This window comes from Hippocampus guttulatus, chromosome 3 (assembly GCF_054856545.1).
Source record: "Hippocampus guttulatus isolate MCC_2025c chromosome 3, RoL_Hgut_1.0, whole genome shotgun sequence".
Lineage (NCBI taxonomy): Eukaryota > Metazoa > Chordata > Actinopteri > Syngnathiformes > Syngnathidae > Hippocampus > Hippocampus guttulatus.
This window is the reverse complement of record NC_141263.1, coordinates 27,326,175-27,351,121: the sequence shown is the minus strand read 5'-3', so window position 1 is coordinate 27,351,121 and position 24,947 is coordinate 27,326,175. Positions and strand designations below refer to the sequence as shown.

Below are 24,947 nucleotides of genomic sequence, written 5' to 3'. Positions count from 1 at the left end.
AACAAACGTGCCTCTGCTGTGTCACAGAGGCAAATGCAAATGCCAACATGAATGACGCTGCGGCGTTGTTCTTGTTGAGAAAAATCAGTTGTCCTCATTCAATTGTTGTACGTCCACGACTTCATTTTCAAAGGCAAGTGGTCCCCGAAGAGTTCTCATCGATATTAATCACCAAATCTAATGTCTGATTTATTTTGTTTTTGTTCCCCCGATGCTGTCAGCAATGTGAAAAGGACACGCCTCATCTGGCTGATGGATGGGCGCAAATGTAGCTCAGGGCCCGAGAGTGGCCCGCGAGACAAATGTACCTCCTAATTTACACACAAAAATCACAAACATAGCCTCCAGATGGTTTCCCCTTGGTGAGCGCTATGTAAGATCCAATTATGCATGTCTGCATCGTGTGTTGGTGTGTGGAGGCCGGAGACGACAATGTGAAGAGAACAATCGCAATGTGTGGCCTTTCACAGCTTTTTCAAGGCGGCGCGGTAGCCTAGCGCTTAGCATGACCGCCTCAAAGCCGAGGTGGCAGACTGGCGCAGCACCTCCACTAACTTTGTCTTTAATTTGTTGGTATTTTTATTAGTTTTTTTTTAACGTTTTGGCCGTGACATTCTTTGGCAGAGAATAGCAGCACTTGTTGTGTGCGCCTGTGGAATCGGGAGCCTGTTTACACATTTGAGAGGCGGACAGGACAGGGGATAGTCAGCGTTCCTTCTGTGTGTTACTCAGCGACGGAGGAGCTGAAGGCTGTTCGAAAACAGCAGTTGCTGTTGTTTGCCTTCAAACTTTAGCTCACAGCCATCACGTGCCACGTGAGCTATTGGAGGTGTGTTACAAGATTTCCACGGAGGCGAGAACAATTGTGACGGTTGGCCAAGGTCGAAAAGCGCGCGTCCGCGTCAGAGTTCGGCGGCGTTCCTTCGAGGTCGCGAAATGTTGGCCAGATGTTTGCCAATGGTTTTAGTGTTGTTTTTTATTATCACAAGGAAATTTTGAACAAAAGGGGCTGGGGGGAGGGAAGTCTGGGCTTCCCTCCGCGACCCGACCTCGGATCAGCGGTAGAAAAACGGATGGATGGATGGATAATTTTTTTTTTTTTTAAAGTACAGGCAAGCAGCTGGCCAACATTGGTGACCTTGAATGAACCTTCACAAACTCTGACGCGGACAGGAGCATGTGGGTTATAATATCACCAGTCCCGACTAGATGGCAGGGCTTAGTTGCACTTACAAGGGGTCTTAACCTGCCTTATACGACAACATAAGCAGGCCTGCCTAATAATTCGGGTCGGATTTGAAACGACACGCTGAACAAACATGGTACCTGAATAATGTTCAAATTTTGACTGAGTTGATTTTGTGAAAACAATCAGACAAAATGCGTCCTTGCACTGAATCTTGCTTTGCAGTTTTTGTGCCGTCCTCGAACGGTAGTTATTATGCAAAGGAACCCATTGCAATGGGGAACAAAAATACCTCACCGTAGATTGTTCAAAGCCTTTGTTATTTGAACGATGGCTCTTTTATACGCACGTTGAATATCTTAAGATTCTTTGTACATTGGTTTCATCAGAAACAGATGTGCATGTTTTGGTTCAAATTTAAAATGGTGTTTTTGTCGTACATCTGCATAGGAACTTGTGTGGTCCTACGCCCCCACAAGTAGCACCGATGAAAATAGATTTTAATCACGTCCAACTGGAAATCGAGTACTTTCAGTGTAGTCGTGCAAATACCTTTGATGACGTCATTCTTCGATGCATCTGCATCGCCCCGTTTTCATTCGTAGTAATCATCGTCTGCAAAGTCAGGCAGGTGACCGCGTCTGTCATTTGAGTATCCCACTTAATTGAGTCGATGCTACCGGTGAGTATATTATTAAGATGAGTACGAGAATTTGCTGTGATTTCGGTGCGTCTGGCGCTGCTTCAGCACACAAGTTATGACAAGTCAGGTCATTTTATTTTACAGGTCAAGGTTTGTGTGTTGTTGCTGTCGTAAAACAGTGTAATTTGCCGTCTAATCTTGCGCTACTGCATTACAGCCTTTTGTTTATAGGACATTTATCTTTGGCTTTTGGGATCATTTATACAAACACGAGCTTTATAGTGCGGCAGATAAAGAGGACAGAATGAGATGCCGAGTTTTGTTATTATACGCCATAAAGTACAGTCGCTTTGTTGTGTCGCCATGGGATGTGAGCTCACATGCTCGAGACTACCGGCATGCATGCACGCGCTCGTGCTTAATGGCCGCGCCGGTAGTCATCTGGTCCACACGTGTTTGAAATTCAACGATAGTCGGGACACCTTGCCGGTGTAGGAATAACGCGCCCTGTCGAGGGAAAGCTTGGAATAGGCGGAAATTGTAAAGGACAAATGTCAGAGACAAGTCGAGCCACCGTCACCGTCCCTTCTCCCACCTCGGAGCAGTCTGAAAGCACAGGGAGGTCGGAGATGAACAGAAGTCCCATGTGGGCGGGCTTCAGCACTCTGACCTTGTTAGGGCCTCATCCCGCAGCGGTGTCAGATTTAAGACAAAGCCCACAGGTCAAGTATGCAAAGGCATGCAAGGAAAATGGAACTTGAGAAGGTGAAAGAGGACAGGAAGTGATTTGAACGAGTGTGGAAAGGCCAGAAGTCGAGGACCGGCAAATGGGGACAAAGGCGCGTGCGTAGAAGACACTTTCAGGACTTGGACGGAGATGAGTTTCATTTAGCAGCACACCGCAGGCCAATTACAGCCCTTGCGTCCCTTGCTTCGACTTCTTCCTCCTCTTCGCGGTCCCCTTCCTTCCTTCACTTGGCTTGTCCTCTCAATTTCCTTTTCTCACCTTCCGTTTTGTCACCTCACACCTCCTCTCGGCCTCCTCTAAGTATCCATGTGCTGTCAGCGGCAACCGATCCCTAAATGATACCGGCGTGCCCTGGCAGGTTTTTATCTTTGACTGCTACAATAGGAAAGACGGATCTGAAACGAGATAAGATCGAGCCACCGGCGGCGATAATAGCGAGGCACCGGGTGGTGAGCCGCATTGATTGAGACGGTGCTTCACTGCCATCTACTGGCGGTTACAACCGATGCAGCTTTTAACGACAGCCTGCTGTCGTTGCCTTTTAGAATAGGTCAACCTTTAGCGGTTATATGGGCTGGATGACTCCCTTTCATGCCATTTGCATCACGATACTATTATGAGGCCCCAATGGAAAATGCCCTAATGTACGGCATTTTCTAATGTCGGCAAACACTAAACACCACAGTCTGTTCATTTGTAAAACCCAAACGTGCACCTGGTGTGTGTCAAATGAATATCTGACCGCAAACGCACACCATTTTGTGTATCTAGCTCGCAAGGAAACATATTCTGTAATGACTAAGTCACTGCTTTGTAACGAGTGTGCGTTGAGTGTTGAGCAGGGGCGGTGCTACATGATGACCAGGGATGACTTTTGCCATCTCTGGTCACTCGCTGTCCACCCCACAGGCCACCCACGGACCAAGGGTAAAATGTTGATGTTTGTCATTTTTCAGCGTTTTTCACACGGATGCAGTACTCTTACCACAAATTATATCTATTGACTGCATACGAAAAGAATACACGTGCAGTTGTTTAATTGCAGTTGTTTGTAGTTCAGTCATTGTCTCTGTGTGTCAGATAGTGTGGTTTTTTTTTTTTTTGGTTTTGTTTTTTGGTGTGTATGAGTTTATGTCAGTGTGTATGGCCATGATGTGAATAAAGTTGTAGCGTGTTTGAAACATCAAAAATATTACAATCATAGGACCGCAGCAGAAATCATGGGACATCTGGTAGAGACATCTGGAGCCGGAGGACTTTTAGGAGCTTCCCAGCATCCTCTCACCTTGCGACTAAATTAGCAAAGTGAGGAAATATGGTGGGGGTAAACGATGCTGACAATCTAACAGAGGGAGGATAGTTGCGACAGGCTGCAGGGGCATTCATCATTTGGAGGTCTTTTTTTGTTTTGCTCTCCCACAAACAATGCCTGATAAATAATGGCCAGTGAGGGTGTTGCTCGGAGAATGTGTGTTCACGCAGATGTTTGGGGGAGGTAGACTCTATCATCTTTCTTCCATTATAATTTTCAAGTCATGGTACGCTGCACACTCTGTACTCTGAGAAAGGGTCAAATCAGAAATGTTTCAATGGGGTGGCCAGGTTGACACAAAATCTCACCGGGAGGTGGCCAGAAGCCCCTGCTGTCAGTGAGAAGTCATTGTTTATCACGTCATCCGCATTCAGGGTTTCATGCAATAAAAAAAGCACAATTATCCAGAACCTTGCTCAACGCACTCATAATGAGCAAGTCGAAATGAAAAGCAACATTTTGTTAAGCTTTACCAGATAATCATTTCACTTGCAGTTGCTTTATTTGTATGTACTGTACTGTCTCATAGTTTGCTTCTCTCTTGTGCCGATGTGCTAGCTGACAGCCAATCAGAGTCATAAATTGTTATTGACTGCAGATACCATTTTGCAGACTGCCATTGATGGCCCATTGATTCAAATCGTTGTGAAAATGACGCAAAAGTCACGTCGTTCTTCACAATTCTAAATGTTAAGCGACTATGGTCAGTTCCTGCTTGTATTATGAATGTTTATGCCAAGATTGTTTTTTGTGTGCATTGCGTGACTGCGGATAAGATAAGATAAGAAAACCTTTATTAGTCTCGCAATGGAGAAATTCCCAATTCACAGCAGCAAAGTTATGAAAGGAAGAAGTAGAACAACAAAATATAGGAGCTGCTGGAAAGGCAGCCACTCTCGCGGCGCCATTTTGAAGTCAAAATAACAAAAATAACACAACACAACACATAGGACACAGACAGTCGTGCAATCTTCACCACTTTTCTGCATACGCTTTGTCGTCTGAAGCAGTTCTAGATGAAAGAGGAGAGGATCAAAGTGTCCTTTCACCAGTGGATCAGAGACGTCATGCTGAAAATGTGCACACGTCTGCTACAAGCTAAGTTTTGAAAGCAAACACAAAGCTGTAGCGTCCATTGACGAAAAGATAAGATAAGATAAGATAAGAAAACCTCTATTAGTCTCGCAATGGAGAAATTCCCAATTCACAGCAGCAAAGTTATGAAAGGAAGAAGTAGATGTGATCAACAATGAGTTCTTAGTCATGTCGGTTGCTTGCATTGGTGTGAAAGTAATTATTTTGATTGACAATGACGATAAGAATCTTACCAATTCAGCACTGGCCTTCCATTCCTACTTAAAAAAAACAAAAAAAAAGGAAAACTTCTTGAAGTCATTTTCCATAATGGTTAAAAAGTTTGGTTGTGATATACTTTTGCAGAGCTTAAGGGTCACTGCTTATTTTATATCCCTCAAATTTGATATGCCAGTAAAAACAGGGCATCAGTAAAAGAGTCCCCGGTGGCGAAAACCGATCTGGAGCGATGCGGCGCTTTTATGCGAGTACACACACCGATGGGTCAGCACGTGTCACAGGGAGAAAAGTGTCAGCTGTGACGTGTGCTTCGCTCTCCTTGGCTTCAACGTAAGGTCACAGTGGAAAGGTGAGACGACAAATAGACCAAGGCACTCAGACAGATTGACCCTTGGGAGAGAACGCACCCTGTCTACCCAATGCTCCGCCTCCCCAATGCCCTCTTCCTTCTCAAAACTCCTCTCCTCTTCCATTTCATCTGGTTTCATCTCATCATGTGTAATTCATCCGTAACCTTTTCTCTTTTCTCATGTGCAGAATCACCAATTGCGGTGCAGGACTTGTCATGTAAGCCGTCCCAATTCAACCTCACTGCTCGCAAAATTAGGTACACCCACACAGTCTAACACAGGAGGTTTAGATGTACGTGTAAAACAATGATTTTGAATTTGTCTGTATAGAGCAGTATAATGCATGGACTGAGGGGGGAAAAAAAAAAAGGTGTGTTGGATTTACTCACTTTTATTTTGTCAAATGGTTGCACAAAATGGGCGGCCCGATAGTCAAGTGGTTAGCACGTCGGCTTCACAGTGCAGAGGTACCGGGTTCAATTCCAGCTCCGGCCTCCCTGTGTGGAGTTTGCATGTTCTCCCCGGGCCTGTGTGGGTTTTCTCCGGGTGCTCCGGTTTCCTCCCACGTTCCAAAAACATGCATGGCAGGCTGATTGAACACTCTAAATTGTCCCTAGGTGTGAGTGTGAGCGTGCATGGTTGTTCGTCTCTGCGTGCCCTGCGATTGGCTGGCAACTGGTTCAGGGTGTCCCCCGCCTTCTGCCCGAAGACGGCTGGGATAGGCTCCAGCACCCCCCGCGACCCTAGTGAGGATTAAGCGGTTCGGAAAATGGATGGATGGATGGATGGTTGCACAAAATAAAATCCTCTGGATCCGGATACATTTTTAATTAGATGTATAGTCGTGATTGGAAAATGAAGTTTCAAATTTGCTTCAAGAACAAGTTGTTTTTCACTCCCTTAGATGGCACTCTGTGTTTAACACAGACACTACTTCTTAAACTCTTTTATTAAAAAACCAAAACAGTTCCATCTAGGGAAGTTAAAAAAAAAAAAAAAAAAGGTTCATGAAGCAAATTTGAAGCTTCGATTTCCCATCCTTAACGTGTTGTCTATTTAAAAACGTATCTGGATCCAGATGATTGTATTTCCAACCATTTGACGAAATACAATGAAGTAGATTCAGAAAAAAAAACAACTTTTTTCACTGCATATGCCGTACACCACTTTCAGTTTCAAAATAATCAACGTGCATTACTTGCCTCTCGCTGGTGGCGTACATAAAAATGGGGTCTTTTAGTAAGAATCTGGCATTGGATTCTCAGAGCAGTCGTGTTTAATATTGTGGTGATGGGGCGTATGGAAGCATGCACACTTCCCGATACAAACTCCTACCTCCGTACTTTCTTTGGACTCGAGTGTCAAACCAAGTAATAAAAATGCCGTCGCAAGGACGCCCAGAAATTCATATTCTTCCTTTTGTTCCACTCCGCTCACAAGTCTCCAAAGGGTATGACGACATGCAGCACCTCTCTGGGTGACATAGAATTATATTGGTTTTGTATAGCTTGTCCTCATGCACAACAACCTCATGCATACACAAAGAGTGAAGTAGCCTGTACCATACGAACAAGGCCGCACTCTCCGTCTCTGGGGATCATGAAAGGATCTATCTCATCCTAATCAAAACGACACGGCAAATGTATGTTTGAGGTCCCCACTTAAGGGAAGGAGGAAGGAGATTCAGAAGAGGGCGTGCGGCATTTGTCCTTCCTTGGGCTCCCTCAGCCACAATCTGAGATGCTGTGCCATGTTGTCTTGTCAAATATGTCCTTGAGCGAGTCCAATGTATGGCGACATCGACGCCGTGCTGTCAAATTGGACCACTCCGGCAATGTGAGTAAAAAACAACACGACAGCAGCATCCTAATGATGTTGCACTGAACAACGGTTGCATTAGCAAACAGCGGAGGAAGGTTTGTCATATCCAATTAAAGTTGTGCACTGATGTCTTCCCTATTAAACGCTTGGCTCCGTTTAGTAGTTGCAGTTCATCATCACAGGATATTGAATGACAACAACTGTTGCCATTTTGAAAGCCAAAGTATATACAGTATATTTATTTAATAACTGATATAATAAATGGCTGACACCTCACCTTCAAGTTTCGGTGGCCGTAGTAGGCAACGGTGTAGAACTACGTGCAGCATACCACTGAGATATGTTTGTATTCTCTTGCCCATCCGTGCGGCTCTAATGGTCATCGAAATGCAACCGCTGCACTGTTTGGGATACATCATGCTCTATGGACCAGCATGTTGCTTGCTAACTCGTGTGTGCCACTAACTGTCTGTTTGCAGAGTTCACTACTGTGATTCTTCTTTTTATCAAATTGAAGGGCAAGGCGCATACGCACACACGCACACACGCACACACACACGCGCACGCACACATATGCTCTTTTGTTCACAATTCCACACTCAGCTGAGTGATAATGCAGCTTCTAGGAATCTTCGTGACTGATGGACCTTGGTTTGCCACGTACAGTATTTGTATCAATGCCTGTGTAGGTTTTGTAATTCTACTTCACAAAACGGTAATTAGCATGTAAGCCCAGGGTCAGACACAGGACATTTTGTCTTTCAAAAATTGCCTTGACAACACAGTGCCATTTGTTGAAACAAGTTTATTCTCGGGCAACCCCGCCCATTTCTTTTTTCTCTGTTTTAAGATAAGATAAGATAAGATAAGATATCCTTTATTTGTCCCACACTGGGGAAATTTACAGCCTCCAGCAGCAAGAATGTAGGCAGACAGAAGAAGAAAAAAAACAAACAACACCGTTCAATTAAGTGCAATATAAATACAAAATGGATAAATCGCAGTGCTATTTACAGTTGTTTTCCACATCATTTAATTATTATTAATATTATTGTTGCTATTTTTTATTCAGCAGCCTGACAGCAGTTGGTAGGAACGAGCGTCGGTATCTCTCCTTCTTGCAGCGCGGGTGTAACAGTCTCTGGCTGAAGGAGCTACCTAGTGCTGTCAGGGCGGGCTGGAGAGGGTGGGAGGGACTGTCCATCATAGCTTTTAGCTTAGTTAGCATCCTTCTGTTGCCCACCTCCTCGGTTTATGTATGAATCGGAGCAAAAAAGAAACAGCAGAACTATACTATATCAATATAGTCGTGATGAGGAAAATGAAGCTTCAAATTTGCTTGATGAACCAGTTGTAGTTTTTTTCCCCTCAAGATGGCACTGTTGGTTTAAAAAAAAAAGGGGCTTAAGAAATGGCGAGTCAATGTGCTTTAAGCCCGATGTTGAACAAAGAGGGCCATCTATGAACGACTGCTTCATGAATCATATTGAAGCCTCACTTTTCCATCACTTCAATATAACGACAAAAGTCTATTTCTCTTATTTTACGTTCACGGTCCACAATAAGCCTTTGAAATTCTCAGTAGCCGCTCTTACAGGCCACACGAAAATGACATGGAAGCGATCTTTCTTCATTGCAGCACGCTTCACAGACGGTGTGCCACGCGTCGTCCTTTTTGTGTGACATCATTACTACAAATATTTCGATTCTCCGGATTAGAGATTCAGTTGTTGACATTCCCACTGAGCATAAACAGAATGTACGGACTGGTAAAAAATGATCAGTGAAGATCCTGCCAATATGATACAAAATTCAAAATCATCCAAATAAAGAGTCGATACTGTCATTGGCTGTGTCTCTCGTGTTTCCATTTCTTCTTGTATCAGACTCTTCTCGAGACATAAAAAAAAAACAACAACTCTTAATACACTTACTTTCTTGTAAATTCCTCCTTTGAAATTTACCATGCTTGTCTTACACAATATGACTAAATGTAGTCCTGCCAATTAAGTTGCAGCAAAGCGATCCTTGATTAGCAAAAGAAAAGTTGAAAGTTAACAATTGGTTAAGCAATAAACGCATTGCATAGTTCTGCCTGACCTTTCACCCTTGCAACGCCAAGGGGACACGATGTCTTTTTAAATCGGGTCGGGCTCTGACAATTGCTCTATTGTAAATGCAAGACCAACATTGAAACTCTCTTCAGCTTCAATCTGGCAGGAAGGGATTTAAGTAAATTGTTGGGTGTGTATAGAATATAATTCAAAAGTACAATATGACACCCTCTCAATTCTAAGCTACTTACTTTGTCTGGTATTTTTCTCCCCTTCCATCTGCCAGGTTTAATGAGCCAAACGAGCTTTGTACTCTCCTGCTGAGAGTTGCACAACAAAACGAGCAAATTGTGCTCACATTCGAACCTCCCCAATGAGCATTAAAATTCGAAACGCATCGAAAGCCTTTGCGAAAACAAAAACAGAAACAGAAAACGCGATCAGATTTTCTATTGAGCCAGATGAAGCTAAATTGGACTTTCTTAAGTCATTTACAATTGCTTTCCTTCGGTAATTGACAACCTGCAAGAAACATTCTTTTTATTTATTTATTTATTTATTTTAAATGGAACTAATAATGCGCTCGAAAACTTTAAATGAAAACTTGGAAACAGTTAGCAGACAGAAACAAGTACCTATGGTGGACCCAGTCAATAGAAACTTCATTACCGGTCCACCTGGCAGGTAATCTTCTTGGCGACCGCTGTGTGAGAGATGTTTTGCACTGAAGCGACTTTACCCAGGCAGGGACGTACCCAGCATGCGCCTTCAGTCACAGAGTCACAAGAAAAAGCAGACTCCAGTCTCGACCCGGCCCGTCTGTCAATCCAAAACAATACAACCAAATGGATTGACATCTCTTTCTGTTGTGTTCTTGTCAAGAACACGTTTGGCATTTGACAAGAACCGGAGATGAGGCGAAGCCCGCTCGCTCTTCGCTAGAAGATGTCAGAAGACAAAACATATCACCGGATGCATTTCGGAGTGAAAATTTGTACGTTTTTAGGAGTTCGTCTCTTTAAATATCCGTCAACGCAAAGCTGTCAATGCTCCAGAAAAGCATTTTTTCCTTTTTTTTTTTTTTTTTTTTTTAATCCCATGGTTGTCCTCCAACATTAGCGATGTATATAATTGCAACCAGCAGATGGCAGGAGAGGAGCAAATCAATTCAATCCATTTTCAATCGCACTGGCTGCGTTCAACCGCCATGAACAGGTCGCCAGTGCAGTGAGTCCTCTTTCCACGAGGACAATTTTGAGGCGTCACCGATGTTTTTGCAACGTCAGCATGGGGAGAACACGGAAACTGTTGTGAGCGGTTGAACTTGTGACTCTGTTTTGGGTTCGGCCCTTTATTTTGTCACCTTTCCTTTGTTATCATGGAATTTGCCCGCTGTCTGTCAGTAGTTAAAAGCGCCATTTGCTCTGTGACGCATCTCCGATTCTTGATGATAAAGATCTCTCTGTTTTCCCGCTTCTGGGTCCAAAAACTCCACATAGGGCGTATTTTGAATCCAAAACATTTCGAGGCAGAACCCACCAGTGACTAGACAATTCATTTTTAAATATCTTTGTTCATCAATCAGTGCCAGCGACTTGTCGTGACAGAGATGGCAGAAGGTGCAATCAACTTGTGCATTTGCCTGTTGCCGATCATACAACAAAATAATTCATGCCTTCCTGCGGGTATATCAGGCCTGTATTTGATGAAACAAGCTTTGGTGTGACATTAAACAAGCCCATTTTCACCCTTTTTCACCTACTTTGCACCTTGGAGAACTCCTTCACAACCCGTGAGTCTTTACTTTCTTGATTGAATAAAAAAACATCTCAAATATTTTGCAGGTTTTCATATTCATTTGCAGAGTTAGGAAGACGTGTGTGTGTATGTGTGTGTGTGTGTGTGTGCGCGTGTGCGTGTGTGTGCACAGCTATCAGGCTAGCTTAGCAGCACTTTGATTAAAAGAGGAGACCATCGTTGATAAGACATCTGTTTGGAAATCTGGGAAGAGATTACCCAGCCTCATCTCACACAGGATCAAATGACGTAAAGAAGTAATAAAGCCCTCGGCAGGATTGAAACTTCCTTATTCAACAAACCAGGAGTTTCCAAATTTTTCACGTTGTATTGTACCGTATCACTTCCAAGTGTAATACATGTATTTGTACGTAAACAGTTTCCAAGAAATGCAAATTTTCCTCATGCCGCTTTTAAGCAGTTTGGAGAGTAACTGAATCGGAACATTTTTGCATCTGCTGTGTTTGGATTGCCAAGTATTTGAATCCTTTGCTTTCACTCGCTGGATGTACTTAGGTGTCAACTTTCAGAACAGACCGTGTTTTAATTCGCACATGTTACAGCGATTGAGCAGTGGCATTTTTTCATTCTGTGATTGCCCTTGAATGCTGTTGTCACTTTGATCGCAATTAGGCCCAGGCTGCACGGCCAGCCACAGGTGGAAATACTAAAATACTGTCACACAATATTCAGAATACATTCTTGCAGATTCATAAAAAAAAATGGAATTAACGTTGCTTTATGTTTAAAAACAAACATATGGTTGAACATGTAGAAAAACATTTTTCCACAGAAAAACAAACATTGGATTTCTGGGTGGACCATCGGTGCGTTGCAACTCTTTTGCATCTCGGATCAACTCTGCAGTCACATTCCCACACGTTGACAATCGTGTTTTGGGTTTGCGTGCTTTGCTAAAAAAATGTTGGGAGGAAAAGGGATTTATCGATGATCAACATTTCTGTAGTGCGGCGCGCGCATGTGTGTTTTTCTGATGGTCTTCAATCATCATTTTCTCTCAGCAGTATGTTTCCAATCCCAGCAAACAGCTGGCCGGGCATTTAGAACACATGGGGATTAAGGGGCTGAATTATTTAAAGGCTCAATCCAGAATCAGACCATATCACTATTTATGATGCCAAGATCTGCCTTCTGATCTTTTTTTTTTTTTTTTTTGCCATTAATTTCGTGAACAAAATGGCTGTTCTAATGCCCTAATCATATGAGCATACATGTGCCCCACCTATGCTTGTGGTTTTGTTTTCAGATCATTCTAACTCACATCAATCTCCCATGTCAGGACATTTTATATTTGGGCAATTCAGGCCATTTCAGACAAACCTGTTGCAATTCATATGGCCCGTGCTGCACATTGCATTGAGGAGTGCGTCGCGAAAGGCCAGGCGTGCGATGATGTGTGTGAATAGCATGTGAAAAGCAGAGTCTGTGAACTGCAGACGCCTCGGCGGACGTTTGGGCTCATTGGTTGGCATATGGGACTGATTTGCATGTGGTGGGAGTGTCCTGAGCCAGCCCTGGGATGAATGAGTGCTTCAAGTCAGACAGCAAGTCGGCTTTGGACTAAGCAGACATCTGCATGGCTCAAAATGCCTCGCCTCTGTCAAATGCTACGCCTCCTGCTATAAGTGGAAACGGCTGGAATAGGATATACCATAAATATGGTCGAAAGAAAACTCCTTGGACTTGGCCCGAGAGGGGAAATATGGGTGAGTGGGTTTTTTTTCCCCCTCAACTATAGAGTAGAAATTGACAAGCATGACAAGAAACTACATTCGCAATTTTGTTTAGCTGTAGAGCATGATTGACAACATGAACTGGTCTTTTTTTAAATATAAACACTGCAATCATGTAAATATATATATATTCACATGTCTCATGGTTATGTTGCAGGTATTTTTCATCCTTTTGCTTTACTCCGGCTCTCCGTCCTGTTTTGCAAGCTTCAGTCAAGCAAAAGAACTCCTCTATAGAATAAAGGAGGGGTTACCAAAGGGGACCTTCATAGGATCCATTGGAGTGGACTTGAATTTGGATTTGACAGTTCACCCCCCCTATTTTTTCAGCGTGGCTCAAAGGAGGCTCAGCGAACAGTACGTGACACTCAATAATCTCACCGGAGAGTTTTTTACGTCCGTCACGGAGATTGACAGAGAGACACTTTGCCCTTCTAACCCACACGGACACGGATGTTTCCTCTCAGTGGATGTGTTCGTGCTTCCGCAGCAATATTTTCAGCTCATCAAAGTGAAGATGATCATCGAGGATATCAACGATAACAGACCAAAGTTCCCCGTGGACGAGATCGTGATATCCGTCCCGGAAAACACAGCCATCAACGCTCGCTACGCGGTGGAGCAGTCCGCAGTTGACCCGGACCTGGGTCTTCATGGAGTGCAGACCTACTGGCTCGTGAACGACTTTGGCGTGTTCACGCTGGACGTGGAGGAGAACGAAGGAGGGGAGCTGACACCCTTCGTCATCGTGACCGATTTTCTGGACCGAGAGACGCAAGCCGAATACATCACAGACATCATTGCAGAGGATGGGGGGACCCCTCCTCTACTTGGTGCAGCCACTCTCAAGATTGTCATCTTGGACGTGAACGATAACTGTCCCCAGTTCGCAGAGTCACATCTCAATCTCACTCTGCGCGGCAACTCCACCAAAGGGACACATTTGGCACGCCTGCATGCTTTTGACCCCGACATCGGGGCAAACGCTCAGATCGGCTACGCTTACAGTGAGCGTGTGCCAAGGGGGACCAGAAGCTTGTTCCATTTGAACCGAACTACAGGCGTGATCAAATTAGCAGGGAAAATAGACGCCGCGGCAGCAGCGTCTTACAAACTCACCGTTCTGGCCAACGGACCAGGTTGTATTCCCGCTGTCGCCACCGTCGCTATTCGTTTGATCAAAGTTCGAATGGGTCCCCCTGCGGTCATGGCCAGATACATCGCCCAGGAAAAAGACGGGGTGGTGACCATCAAGGAATCTGAGCCAGCGTACTCCCCTATTGCTTTTTTTACGGTCAAAAATATCGATGCCGGTCACGGGGTGGACTGCCGTTTGGAGGGGACCGGTCCTTTCAGGATTGGACCGTACCAGCTCGTCAAAAACGAATTCCTGCTTGAAACCACAGAGCCGCTGGACTACGAAACGGCTCAGGAGTATGAGCTCATTGTGGTTGCGGAAGATAGCCAAGGGCTCGTCATCGAGACCTTCCTCAAGGTGCAGATTTTGGATGAAAATGACAACGCCCCGGTCTTTCAGCAGTCTTTAGTGGAGATATCTCTTGACGAGAACAATCCACCCAACACCTATCTCACGCAGCTCCAGGCCACAGACCAAGACAGCCAAGCCCAAGGGGAGGTCATCTTTCTCCTCGGAGGCGACGCTCCCGCCATCTTTGTTTTGGATCGGCTGACGGGTATCCTGAGCGTGACCACGTCGCTGGACCGGGAGGAGAAGGATACGTACCGCTTCATGGCGAGAGCGGTGGACCAGGGAACCCCACGGAGGGAGTCCATTGCTACCGTGGTGGTGACCGTGCGAGACCGCAATGACAACAGCCCACGGTTCATCAATAAGGATTTCACCTTTTTTGTGCCTGAGAACTTCCCGGGTTACGGCGAAATCGGGGTGCTCTCGGTGACCGATGCCGACGTGGGGGAAAACAGCTGGGTGGCCCTTTCCATCCTCAACGGCAGCGACATCTTTCTGATCGACGCCGGCCGAGGCACGCTAAGGGCCAAGATCTCGCTCGATCGCGAGCAACAGGGTACGTACCAGCTGTGGATTGAGGCCGTCGACGGCGGGGAACCTGCGCTCTCCTCGGTCACCATGGTGACCGTGCTGCTGTTGGATGTCAACGACAATCCACCCGTTGTCCTCTTCCCTCAGTCGAATCAGTCCTACATGTTGGTTCTGCCCAACACTCTGCCAGGAACATCCATCACAGAGGTGTACGCTGTGGATAACGATACAGGAATGAATGCTGTGATTGCATATAGCATCATTCAAAGAAAGGGAGGGGAGCCCGGGTCCTTTTCCATTGACCCAGAAACGGGAAATATCACTTTAGAGAGGGAACTCAGCAACCGCGGTCTCCATAGCCTTCTGGTAAAGGTCAGTGATCATGGTCAGCCGGAGCCACTCTACTCCACAGTCAGGGTGAACTTATTTGTGAACGAAACGGTGAGCAATGAAAGCTACATCCAGAGCTTGCTGACAAGGGAGGCTGATACTGAAATAGAGGACAGACCCTGGCAGATTGGCCAATTGCAGGAGGGACCCGAAAGGTATGACACGTTTCCGTGTCAACCTGCCCTCATTGCCCTTTCGGTGACATGCGTCGGGCTCTTCTTCTCCCTTGTTACACTAACAGCTTGTGTATGCTTGAAAAGATTTCACAAGCAAAAGGCAAAATCCGAGGTTGAGTTACCTCTGAAAATGAAGACGGACTCTATGCAGGCCAATAATCGGAAGTTGGGGCACGTCTCAAACATCTGACGTCACATCACATGTATTGACTATTTTAAATAGTCAATACATCTACTGAAAAAAATTATCTCGATCCAGACGATTTCGTTTTGACCTAATACCAAATGGAGTAAATTCAACATTTTTCTTCAGTGTACAAACCCTCTTAGGCCACTTCATTCGGAACACAACGAAATCCAACATATCACCACAAGTAGGCCGATACAAAGACGTTCTCTTTCTGAGGTTAAAACGTAATATATTACATATTTGTTACCGTACTTACATTTTTCGGTGGTGCAGAATTGCACTGCATCATACTGAGAAGTATTTTTAACATTTTGTCCATCTGATGCAGGGGCGCATGAGGACAACATCCAATTTTGATGGAGCCTTTTCGGTGAATCTCAATCTGTTAGATTGTGCAAGTAAACAAAATGGATCTGCTCAGTGAGTGTAGACGACTGCTTGTAGTTCGATTTTCTGAAATTCCCACATTTCTGTCAGCGAAGGAACAGAAAACGAAAATAAGAAACGCTTTGAAAATGATGTCATCATGTATATTTTGCACCTTTTTTTTTCAACTTCGAATGCACAGCTGAAAATTGTCTTATCACTGTTGGAGACCATCCGCATTATTGTCAGAGCTGTCACGCTAATATACAAACACAATCTTTTTTTGTATCAATGTGAAAATGTTTTTTTTCTTGTAATATTTATGATGTGACCATGTATTTTGGACGTAACAGCCTGCAAGGAGTTGGTTACCTTATGTATTTCCGCAGTCAAATGTGTGAGAGTTTCCCCAATCTTAAAATGTATGTAATGGCACCCCGTTCACAAATGCCATTTAAAAGCTCTCTCTCGATGTCATACATTTGTCGACCGTGCAAGAGTTTGAGAATCTTTTGAAAATTGAGGTGTTTTTTTTTTTTGTTTTGTTTTTTTAATGTCCACAAGGAATTTGATCCATCCATTTCATCGTGAAACCTGACCGAAAGGTCCGTTTGGATTTGGACGTGTTTGCAGACATTTCAGGCCTCAACCACGAGGTCTGTCTCTTCAGGTTTTGTTGAACTTCAAACTGAAACCTGTTCTCGCGGATCATTTCAGGTGCCATAGTTGGCAAGATACTTTTTATGTTGACACAGAAGTCTTCATCGGACGCCATACGTGACACCGAGGCATTCAGTTGGCCTGTGTTCTCCTACGAGACAAATCACCCTCCGCAAGCGTGCAATTCTCAATGTGTCTGTGAATTTTGACAATGTGTGAGCGACAAACATTAAAAGTGCTTTTTATTTTATTAGACATGACCGTTTGGATTCGTATTTGCAAGTTTGACTTTTTTTTTTTCCGTAAACGGATAATGTAAGCATGTGACATCAACAATACCATAAATATTCTCTTCGGAAACCCTCAACAAAAAGCCAAAGACGAAAATCCGGTTTGGCTGTCATTACCTGCTAAGGTGAGGGCTGGGCTGTTCACTTCCAGTCATGCATAGAAAGAAAACAAAAACGCACGCATTCTTGCCTTGATTATTTACCTCTATTGTTTTTACAACATATGAAAGGGAAGGTGAGTAAAACAAAGAAAACTAATTGGAGACTCATGTCAAATGTGCACCCTCCCAAGTAAGGAACTCAATGGTACCACATGACTTTAAAAAAAAAAAAAATCTTGCTTGGGTTTGGCTCGAACAACAACAACAGAAAAATGCAAACAAACCAGTGCTGGGCATGCACTCACACACGTGCGGCGTCACAAATTCCAAACGACATTGCAACAGCGGCAGCAGCGGCATCAGCGCATGTCATGTAAGCACGGAGCACATCAGGAGCAGCTCAGGATAATCCGTCCTAATCACCTCTGGCCACCCACCACCCGTCACACATAGACTGGGCTATGATATTCATTTGACACACAAAATTAAAAAGTCAAATGGCAAAAAAAAAGAAGACAACAACAACAAAAGTGCAATAACATTGACAACAACTCTTGGCAATCTTGACGGAAGAAGGAAATGTTTTGTCAGACCAAATGTCCGGACAAGCCTGCCAAGTCGAGTCATTTGGCAATGGGAGATGCATTCGATTTCAAAGCAAGTTTGGTTTTCCCACAAATTATTTCTTTTTGTTTATTTAGTCGTGTAAGTGACTGGCAACCAGTTCAGAATTCAGCACACCTTTTTCAGCAGATTTCCCATTTTAGTTTCTTTACACTTAAAATCATTTTGCCGTTGGTTCTAAAGGGGAGAAGAAAAAACAAAAAAAAACCCTATAAATATCGCTTGCAGCAGCAAACTATGTCAATAAAACAAACTTTTAGCCCTCAGAGATCCAGCCTGCGCCTAAATTGTGATGTTTTGAGTATACAATTTGAGACAGCACAAGTGTAATTTTGTGATTTTTTGAAAAAAATTTAAAAAAATTCTCTGACACACTAATATATATATATATATATATATATATATATATATAGTACCCTGGCAGACACTGGGGTAAATTAGCAAAAGTGTTTCTTCCGACTTTCGGGGTTGAGTGAACGCTGGCGCGTCTGGCTGCCGCTGCTCAACCCGTTCTGTGTTTTATTGTTTTTGTTCCTGATTGTAAAGTGTCCTTGGGTGTCTTGAAAGGCGCTTATAAATAACATGTATTATTATTATTATTATAAAAGACTCCCAACAGGCATGAAATGGGATTAGCCGCACGTCGCTAGCTTTGACTAGCCGGGTCGCCGCTAGCCTGAGATTCGTACCTGCGGCACCACAGAATGTAACAAAAGCGAGCGATGCAAAGTGACGCTTCAGTGCCAGATTGTTTCAGTGTGTCTCAAAATAGAAGGGCTACAACTGCGTGTCCCTCGTCGGTGTTTTGGGACAATGCACAACAAGGCACTTGACTTGCGCTGCGCCGTTACTTTCGTAAACGCTTCACTCGCCATAAGGCACCTGAGCGCCATTCATTCCGTCTAAAATCCTGCGCAGCTCAACGTGACCTCATCCTGCCATTACGCTTCCGACAAGCATCTTCAAACCGTGCAGAATATACTGGACAGTGGAGGTGCGACTTTGCTCTCTGTGAACTTTAGGACAAGACATTTCTCCTTCTCACATAACACAGAACATATTTATGTATGTCCTGAATCAACACAACCAAACACTCTTTGCAAGCGCAAGAACTTGTACAGCTGGTTCCTGTATAAAGGTTTCCGCTTCATCCATGAAACAAACAGCTGGATAAATAGCCCAATGCCCCCCCCCCCCTGCCCCCTTCTCCCGCACCAACTATCTGTCCCATCTGTCTCTCCGGCAATGCCCATCTGAAATTACATTAAATTGTTAATGGTGTTGACAGACAGTAATTACTGCACTGTATTATCTCTCCGATCCCATTTTGAGATTGACTTGACTGTAAATTTGGCTGCCATGAAACTCACCAAATAAACGCACAATGAAAAGAGCCAGGTCGCGTTACACCTGTTCCGATGAATAGGAAAGGCCACGTTTCAGAAGTTCTCATATCAAATGTGGTCCCCACTTCTTGGCATGCAATACTGTACACACACACACACACACATACACATGCACACACACGCATGCGCACACACTTACACACACTTGCAAAGGCTGATAAGATCAAATGGTAAACATTGCTGTGGTGGCACACAATATACAACGTTCTTACCCTTGCATGATCCCGCAATGCATAATTACTTCCTTAACTTTGCATTGTTGTTTTGCAAGTTGAATGCATTCCACCCCAGCAGCGCACACAGATGCTAAACAGATTTATTTTGGCTTTGACTTGTGATTTTGTGTCTGATTCATTCTCTCATTGTCCCCAGTGCCAATTAGTCACGAGAGTCATCCATGTACAGCGAAGTGGTTCATTGAAAGAGGTTCCCCCCCCCCCTTTTTGTCCTTCCCTCACCAATAATAATGACGTGAATACTAAAATAATGGACAGGATGTTTTCAAACAGTCAAAACTGCAAAAGAATAATGCAAACTCGTTTTAAATGGCGTGTTGTGGATAATACAAGTCAAGCTAATGATTTTCAAACAAGTTACAGTAAGTGACCAGCTACAGACAAAGCGGCATTTGTGGAAAATTGTATTTGAAAAATCATAATCTGTCCGTATCACTGAGTCAAAAACATCGTAAAAATGCTCACATAAAAGCAGCACTTTTTTTTTTAATTAAGTCATCACAAAGCAGTTTTGAAGTTAAGTAAAATTAGTTTCAAATAAATCTAAAAGTGTTTTGGAATCATAGTTTGGGGTATATTTACATGTTAAACTATTTGTATTGACAATTGAAAAAAAAAGTACATTTTCTGGATTCACAGAGGATAGGAGCAAATGTCAACCGTGAACAGGCATCACTTGTATACGCTCATTTCTACACTGAAAAGAAAAACGATTTTTGTTGAATTTACTCGATTTGATTTCATCAATTGGTTGCACAAAATAAAATCAGCAACGTTTACTTTAAATAAGTCAGCTATAAGTAGAATACACATCCAAATCTGGGTCAAGATGATTTTATTTTGTGCAACCACTTGACAAAAACATTCATCTTCCGAACCGCTTGATCCTCACTAGGGTCGTGGGGGGTGCTAGAGCCTATCCCAGCAGTCTTCGGGCAGTAGGCGGGGGACACCCTGAATCGGTTGCCAGCCAATCGCAGGGCACACAGACACGAACAACCATCCACGCCCACACTCACACCGAGGGACAATTTAGAGCATGGGTGTCAAACATACGGCCCGCGGGCCGGAACCGGCCCCCAAGGAGGTTCAATCAGGCCCGCAGGATCATTTAAAAGTGAAAAAAATGCATAAAAGACACGGAATGAATATTGTTAATGAGGTGCAATTCATGGAGTATCCGCAAGGGGACACACTGTTTTGATCAGAACAAAGGAAAGACATGATATTTTGGTTATTTATAGCAGAGTATGGTATAATTTTAATGCTCCGGCCCACTTGACATCTACTGAGGTCGTATGTGGCCCACAATGTGAATCGAGTTTGACACCTCTGATTTAGAGTGTTCAATCAGCCTGCCATGCATGGTTTTTGGAATGTGGGAGGAAACCGGAGTACCCGGAGAAAACCCACGCAGGCGCGGGGAGAACATGCAAACTCCACACAGGAAGCCCGGAGCTGGAATAGAACCCGGTACCTCTGCACTGTGAAGTGAACGTGCTAACCACTGGACTACCGTTGACAATCCCGTGTCATTCGCATACCTAACAATGCCATTTAGAAAGTTGCCCCTTTATCTTTTTACGCTTTTTTCGCTTTAGTTTCGTATACGTTTTTGAAGGAGGAAATGTATGCACGACAATGAAAGAAGACTTTTTTTTTTCAAACATCACACCTCGCTCTTTGACATGCGTTGTCTTCTGTCATGCCGTCAATGTTTGCTATGTGGAAATGTCAGCAAGAGCCAAACCCACAAGGAAGTCAAGCAAAGAGCTACTGAGGCACATAAGCCATCGATGCCCTTTTCCATCCGACCCTTCTGGGGAGGAATAATAAGAAAGATGCCGTTTATGGTCCGGCTGTGGGGCTGAATTCTCAAATCACGCCAAGTGTCAGATGAGCGCTCCTTGTTAATATTAGCCATTCATGCATTTCAGGAATCTTTTCTCTCCGCCAAGAGGAACTGAGTGCTTGCACCACATTTGGCAAAGAAAAAGCGCCGCACATTTTCAGGAATAATTTGGAAACATTGGGATATAATAATTTGTCCCCCCCGCACACACACACACCTTTTATTCTAATTTATGTTGATATTCCTAAAAAAACAATTCTCATACACCATTCAAGTTTATTTGGGCTTTTGTCTGTATTTATATTCATATGTAAAATGAGGTCTTTTCTGATCTCGTCGGCACAATCTCTTCCTCTGTTACGGGTTATATCATGAAATTATTTTGTTGCCCGTGTCCAAAGTAAATAAATAGCGTACAAACAAATAAACCTCTCCGTGAGCCGTCACCTTACCGTGGTGGAGGGGTTTGTGTGTCCCAATGATCCTAGGAGCTAAGTTGTCTGGGGCTTTATGCCCCTGGCAGGGTCACCCATGGCAAACAGGTTCTAGGTGAGGGACCAGACAAAGCACGGCTCCAAGACCCCTTATGATAAAAAAAATTCAAGGATCTCAGTTTCCCTTGCCCGGACGCGGGTCACCGGGGCCCCCCTCTGGAGCCAGGCCTGGAGGTGGGGCTCGTTGGCGAGCGCCTGGTGGCCGGGCCTACACCCATGGGGCCCGGCCGGGCTCAGCCCGAAGAGGCAACGTGGGTCCCCCTTCTCATGGTCTCACCACCCGTGGGAGGGGTCAAAGGGGTCGGGTGCAATGCGAGCTGGGCGGCAGCCAAAGGCGGGGACCCTGGCGGTCCGATCCTCGGCTGCAGAAGCTAGCTCTTGGGACATGGAATGTCACCTCTCTGGCAGGGAAGGAGCCCGAGCTGGTGTGTGAGGTAGAGAAGCTCCGACTGGATATAGTCGGACTTGCCTCCACACACAGCCTGGGTTCTGGTACTAGTTCTCTCGAGAGGGGTTGGACTCTCTTCCACTCTGGAGTTGCTCATGGTGAGAGGCGCAGAGCAGGTGTGGGCATACTCATTGCCCCCCGGCTCAGTGCCTGTACATTGGGGTTCACACCGGTAGACGAGAGGGTTGCTTCCCTCCGCCTTCGGGTGGGGGGACGGGTCCTGACTGTTGTTTGTGCATATGCACCAAACGGCAGCTCAGCATACCCACCCTTTTTGGAGTCCTTGGAGGGTGTGCTGGAGAGTACTCCTGCTGGGGACTCCCTTGTTCTGCTGGGGGACTTCAATGCTCACGTGGGCAATGACAGTGAGACCTGGAGGGGCGTGATTGGGAGGAACGGCCCCCCCGATCAGAACTCGAGTGGTGTTTTGTTATTGGACTTCTGTGCTCGCCACGGATTGTCCATAACGAACACCTTGTTCAAACATAAGGGTGTCCATATGTGCACTTGGCACCAGGACACCCTAGGCCGTAGTTCGATGATCGACCTTGTGGTTGTATCATCGGATTTGCGGCCGCATGTTTTGGACACTCGGGTGAAGAGAGGGGCGGAGCTGTCAACTGATCACCACCTGGTGGTGAGTAGGCTCCGATGGTGGGGGAAGATGCCGGTCCGTCCTGGCAGACCCAAACGTATTGTGAGGGTTTGTTGGGAGCGTCTGGCAGAATCCCCTGTCAGAAGGAGTTTCAACTCCCACCTCCAACAGAGCTTTTCCCATGTTCCGGGGGAGACGGGGGACATTGAGTCCGAGTGGACCATGTTCCGTGCCTCTATTGTTGAGGCGGCCAATCTGAGTTGTGGCCGTAAGGTGGTTGGTGCCTGTCGTGGCGGCAACCCTCGTACTCGCTGGTGGACACCAGCAGTAAGGGATGCCGTCAAGCTGAAGAAGGAGTCCTATCGAGCCTTTATGGCCTGTGGGACCCCAGAGGCAGCTGACGGGTATCGACTGGCCAAGCGGAACGCAGCTTCGGTGGTCGCCGAGGCAAAAACCCGAGCGTGGGAAGAGTTCGGTGAGGCCATGGAAGCCGACTTCCGGACGGCTTCGAGGAAATTCTGGTCCACCATCCGACGTCTCAGGAGGGGGAAGCAGTGCACCACTAACACTGTGTACAGTGGGGATGGGGCACTGCAGACTTCGACTCGGGACGTTGTGAACCGGTGGGCAGAGTACTTCGAAGACCTCCTCAACTCCTCCAACACGTCTTCCTTGGAGGAAGCAGAGTCTGAGGACCCTGAGGTGGGCTCTCCTATCTCTGTGGTTGAAGTCACCGATGTGGTTAAAAAGCTCCTCGGTGGCAGGGCCCCAGGGGTGGATGAGATCCGCCCGGAGTTCCTCAAGGCTCTGGATGTTGTGGGGCTGTCCTGGTTGACACGCCTCTGCAACATCGCGTGGTCAACGGGGAGAGTGCCTCTGGATTGGCAGACCGGGGTGGTAGTCCCTCTTTTTAAAAAGGGGGACCGGAGGGTGTGTTCCAACTACAGAGGGATCACACTCCTCAGCCTCCCTGGTAAGGTCTATTCAGGGGTGCTGGAGAGGAGGGTCCGTCAGGAAGTCGAGCCTCAGATTGAGGAGGAGCAGTGTGGTTTTCGTCCCGGCCGTGGAACAGTGGACCAGCTCTACACCCTTAGCAGGGTCCTCGAGGGTATGTGGGAATTCGCCCAACCAGTCTACATGTGTTTTGTGGACTTGGAGAAGGCGTTTGACCGTGTCCCTCGGGGAGTTCTGTGGGGGGTGCTTCGTGGGTATGGGGTACCGAACCCCCTGATACGGGCTATTCGGTCACTATACCACCGATGTCAGAGTTTGGTTCGCATTGCCGGCAGTAAGTCGGAATCGTTTCCAGTGAGGGTAGGACTCCGCCAAGGCTGCCCTTTGTCGCCGATTCTGTTCATAATCTTTATGGACAGAATTTCTAGGCGCAGCCGAAGCGTTGAGGGCGTCCGTTTTGGTGGCCTCAGTATTGCATCCCTGCTTTTTGCAGATGATGTGGTGCTGTTGGCTCCTTCAAACGGGGCTCTCCAACTCTCACTGGAGCGTTTCGCAGCTGAGTGTGAAGCGGTTAGGATGAAAATCAGCACCTCCAAATCTGAAACCATGGTCCTCAGTCGGAAAAGGGTGGAGTGCCCCCTCCGGGTCGGGGGAGAGATCTTGCCCCAAGTGGAGGAGTTTAAGTATCTTGGGGTCTTGTTCACGAGTGAGGGCAGGAGGGAGCGAGAGATCGACAGGCGGATCGGTGCAGCGTCTGCTGTGATGCGGACGTTGTATCGGTCTGTCGTGGTGAAGAAGGAGCTGAGCCAAAGGGCGAAGCTCTCAATTTACCGGTCGATCTACGTTCCAACCCTCATCTATGGTCACGAGCTATGGGTCGTGACCGAAAGAACGAGATCCCGGATACAAGCGGCCGAAATGAGTTTTCTCCGCAGGGTGTCCGGGCTCTCCCTTAGAGATAAGGTGAGAAGCTCGGTCATCCGGGAGGGGCTCAGAGTCGAGCCGCTTCTCCTCCACATCGAGAGGAGCCAGATGAGGTGGCTTGGGCATCTGATTCGGATGCCTCCTGAACGCCTCCCTGGTGAGGTGTTCCGGGCATGTCCCACCGGGAGGAGACCCCGAGGAAGACCCAGGACACGCTGGAGTGACTATGTCACCCAGCTGGC

At 45.8% G+C, this 24,947-nt stretch overlaps 1 protein-coding gene across 1 annotated transcript; it reads left to right on the top strand.

The window, feature by feature from the left end:
• Nucleotides 1–12,790: 12,790 nt before the first annotated feature.
• On the top strand, nt 12,791–17,031 carry pcdh20 (protocadherin 20). The gene is made up of 2 exons (XM_086107838.1): nt 12,791–12,952; nt 13,137–17,031. Exons 1-2 carry the CDS (start codon nt 12,905–12,907, stop codon nt 15,753–15,755), a joined length of 2,667 nt encoding a protein of 888 aa, XP_085963964.1. The 5' UTR covers nt 12,791–12,904; the 3' UTR covers nt 15,756–17,031.
• The last annotated feature ends 7,916 nt before the right edge of the window (nt 17,032–24,947 follow it).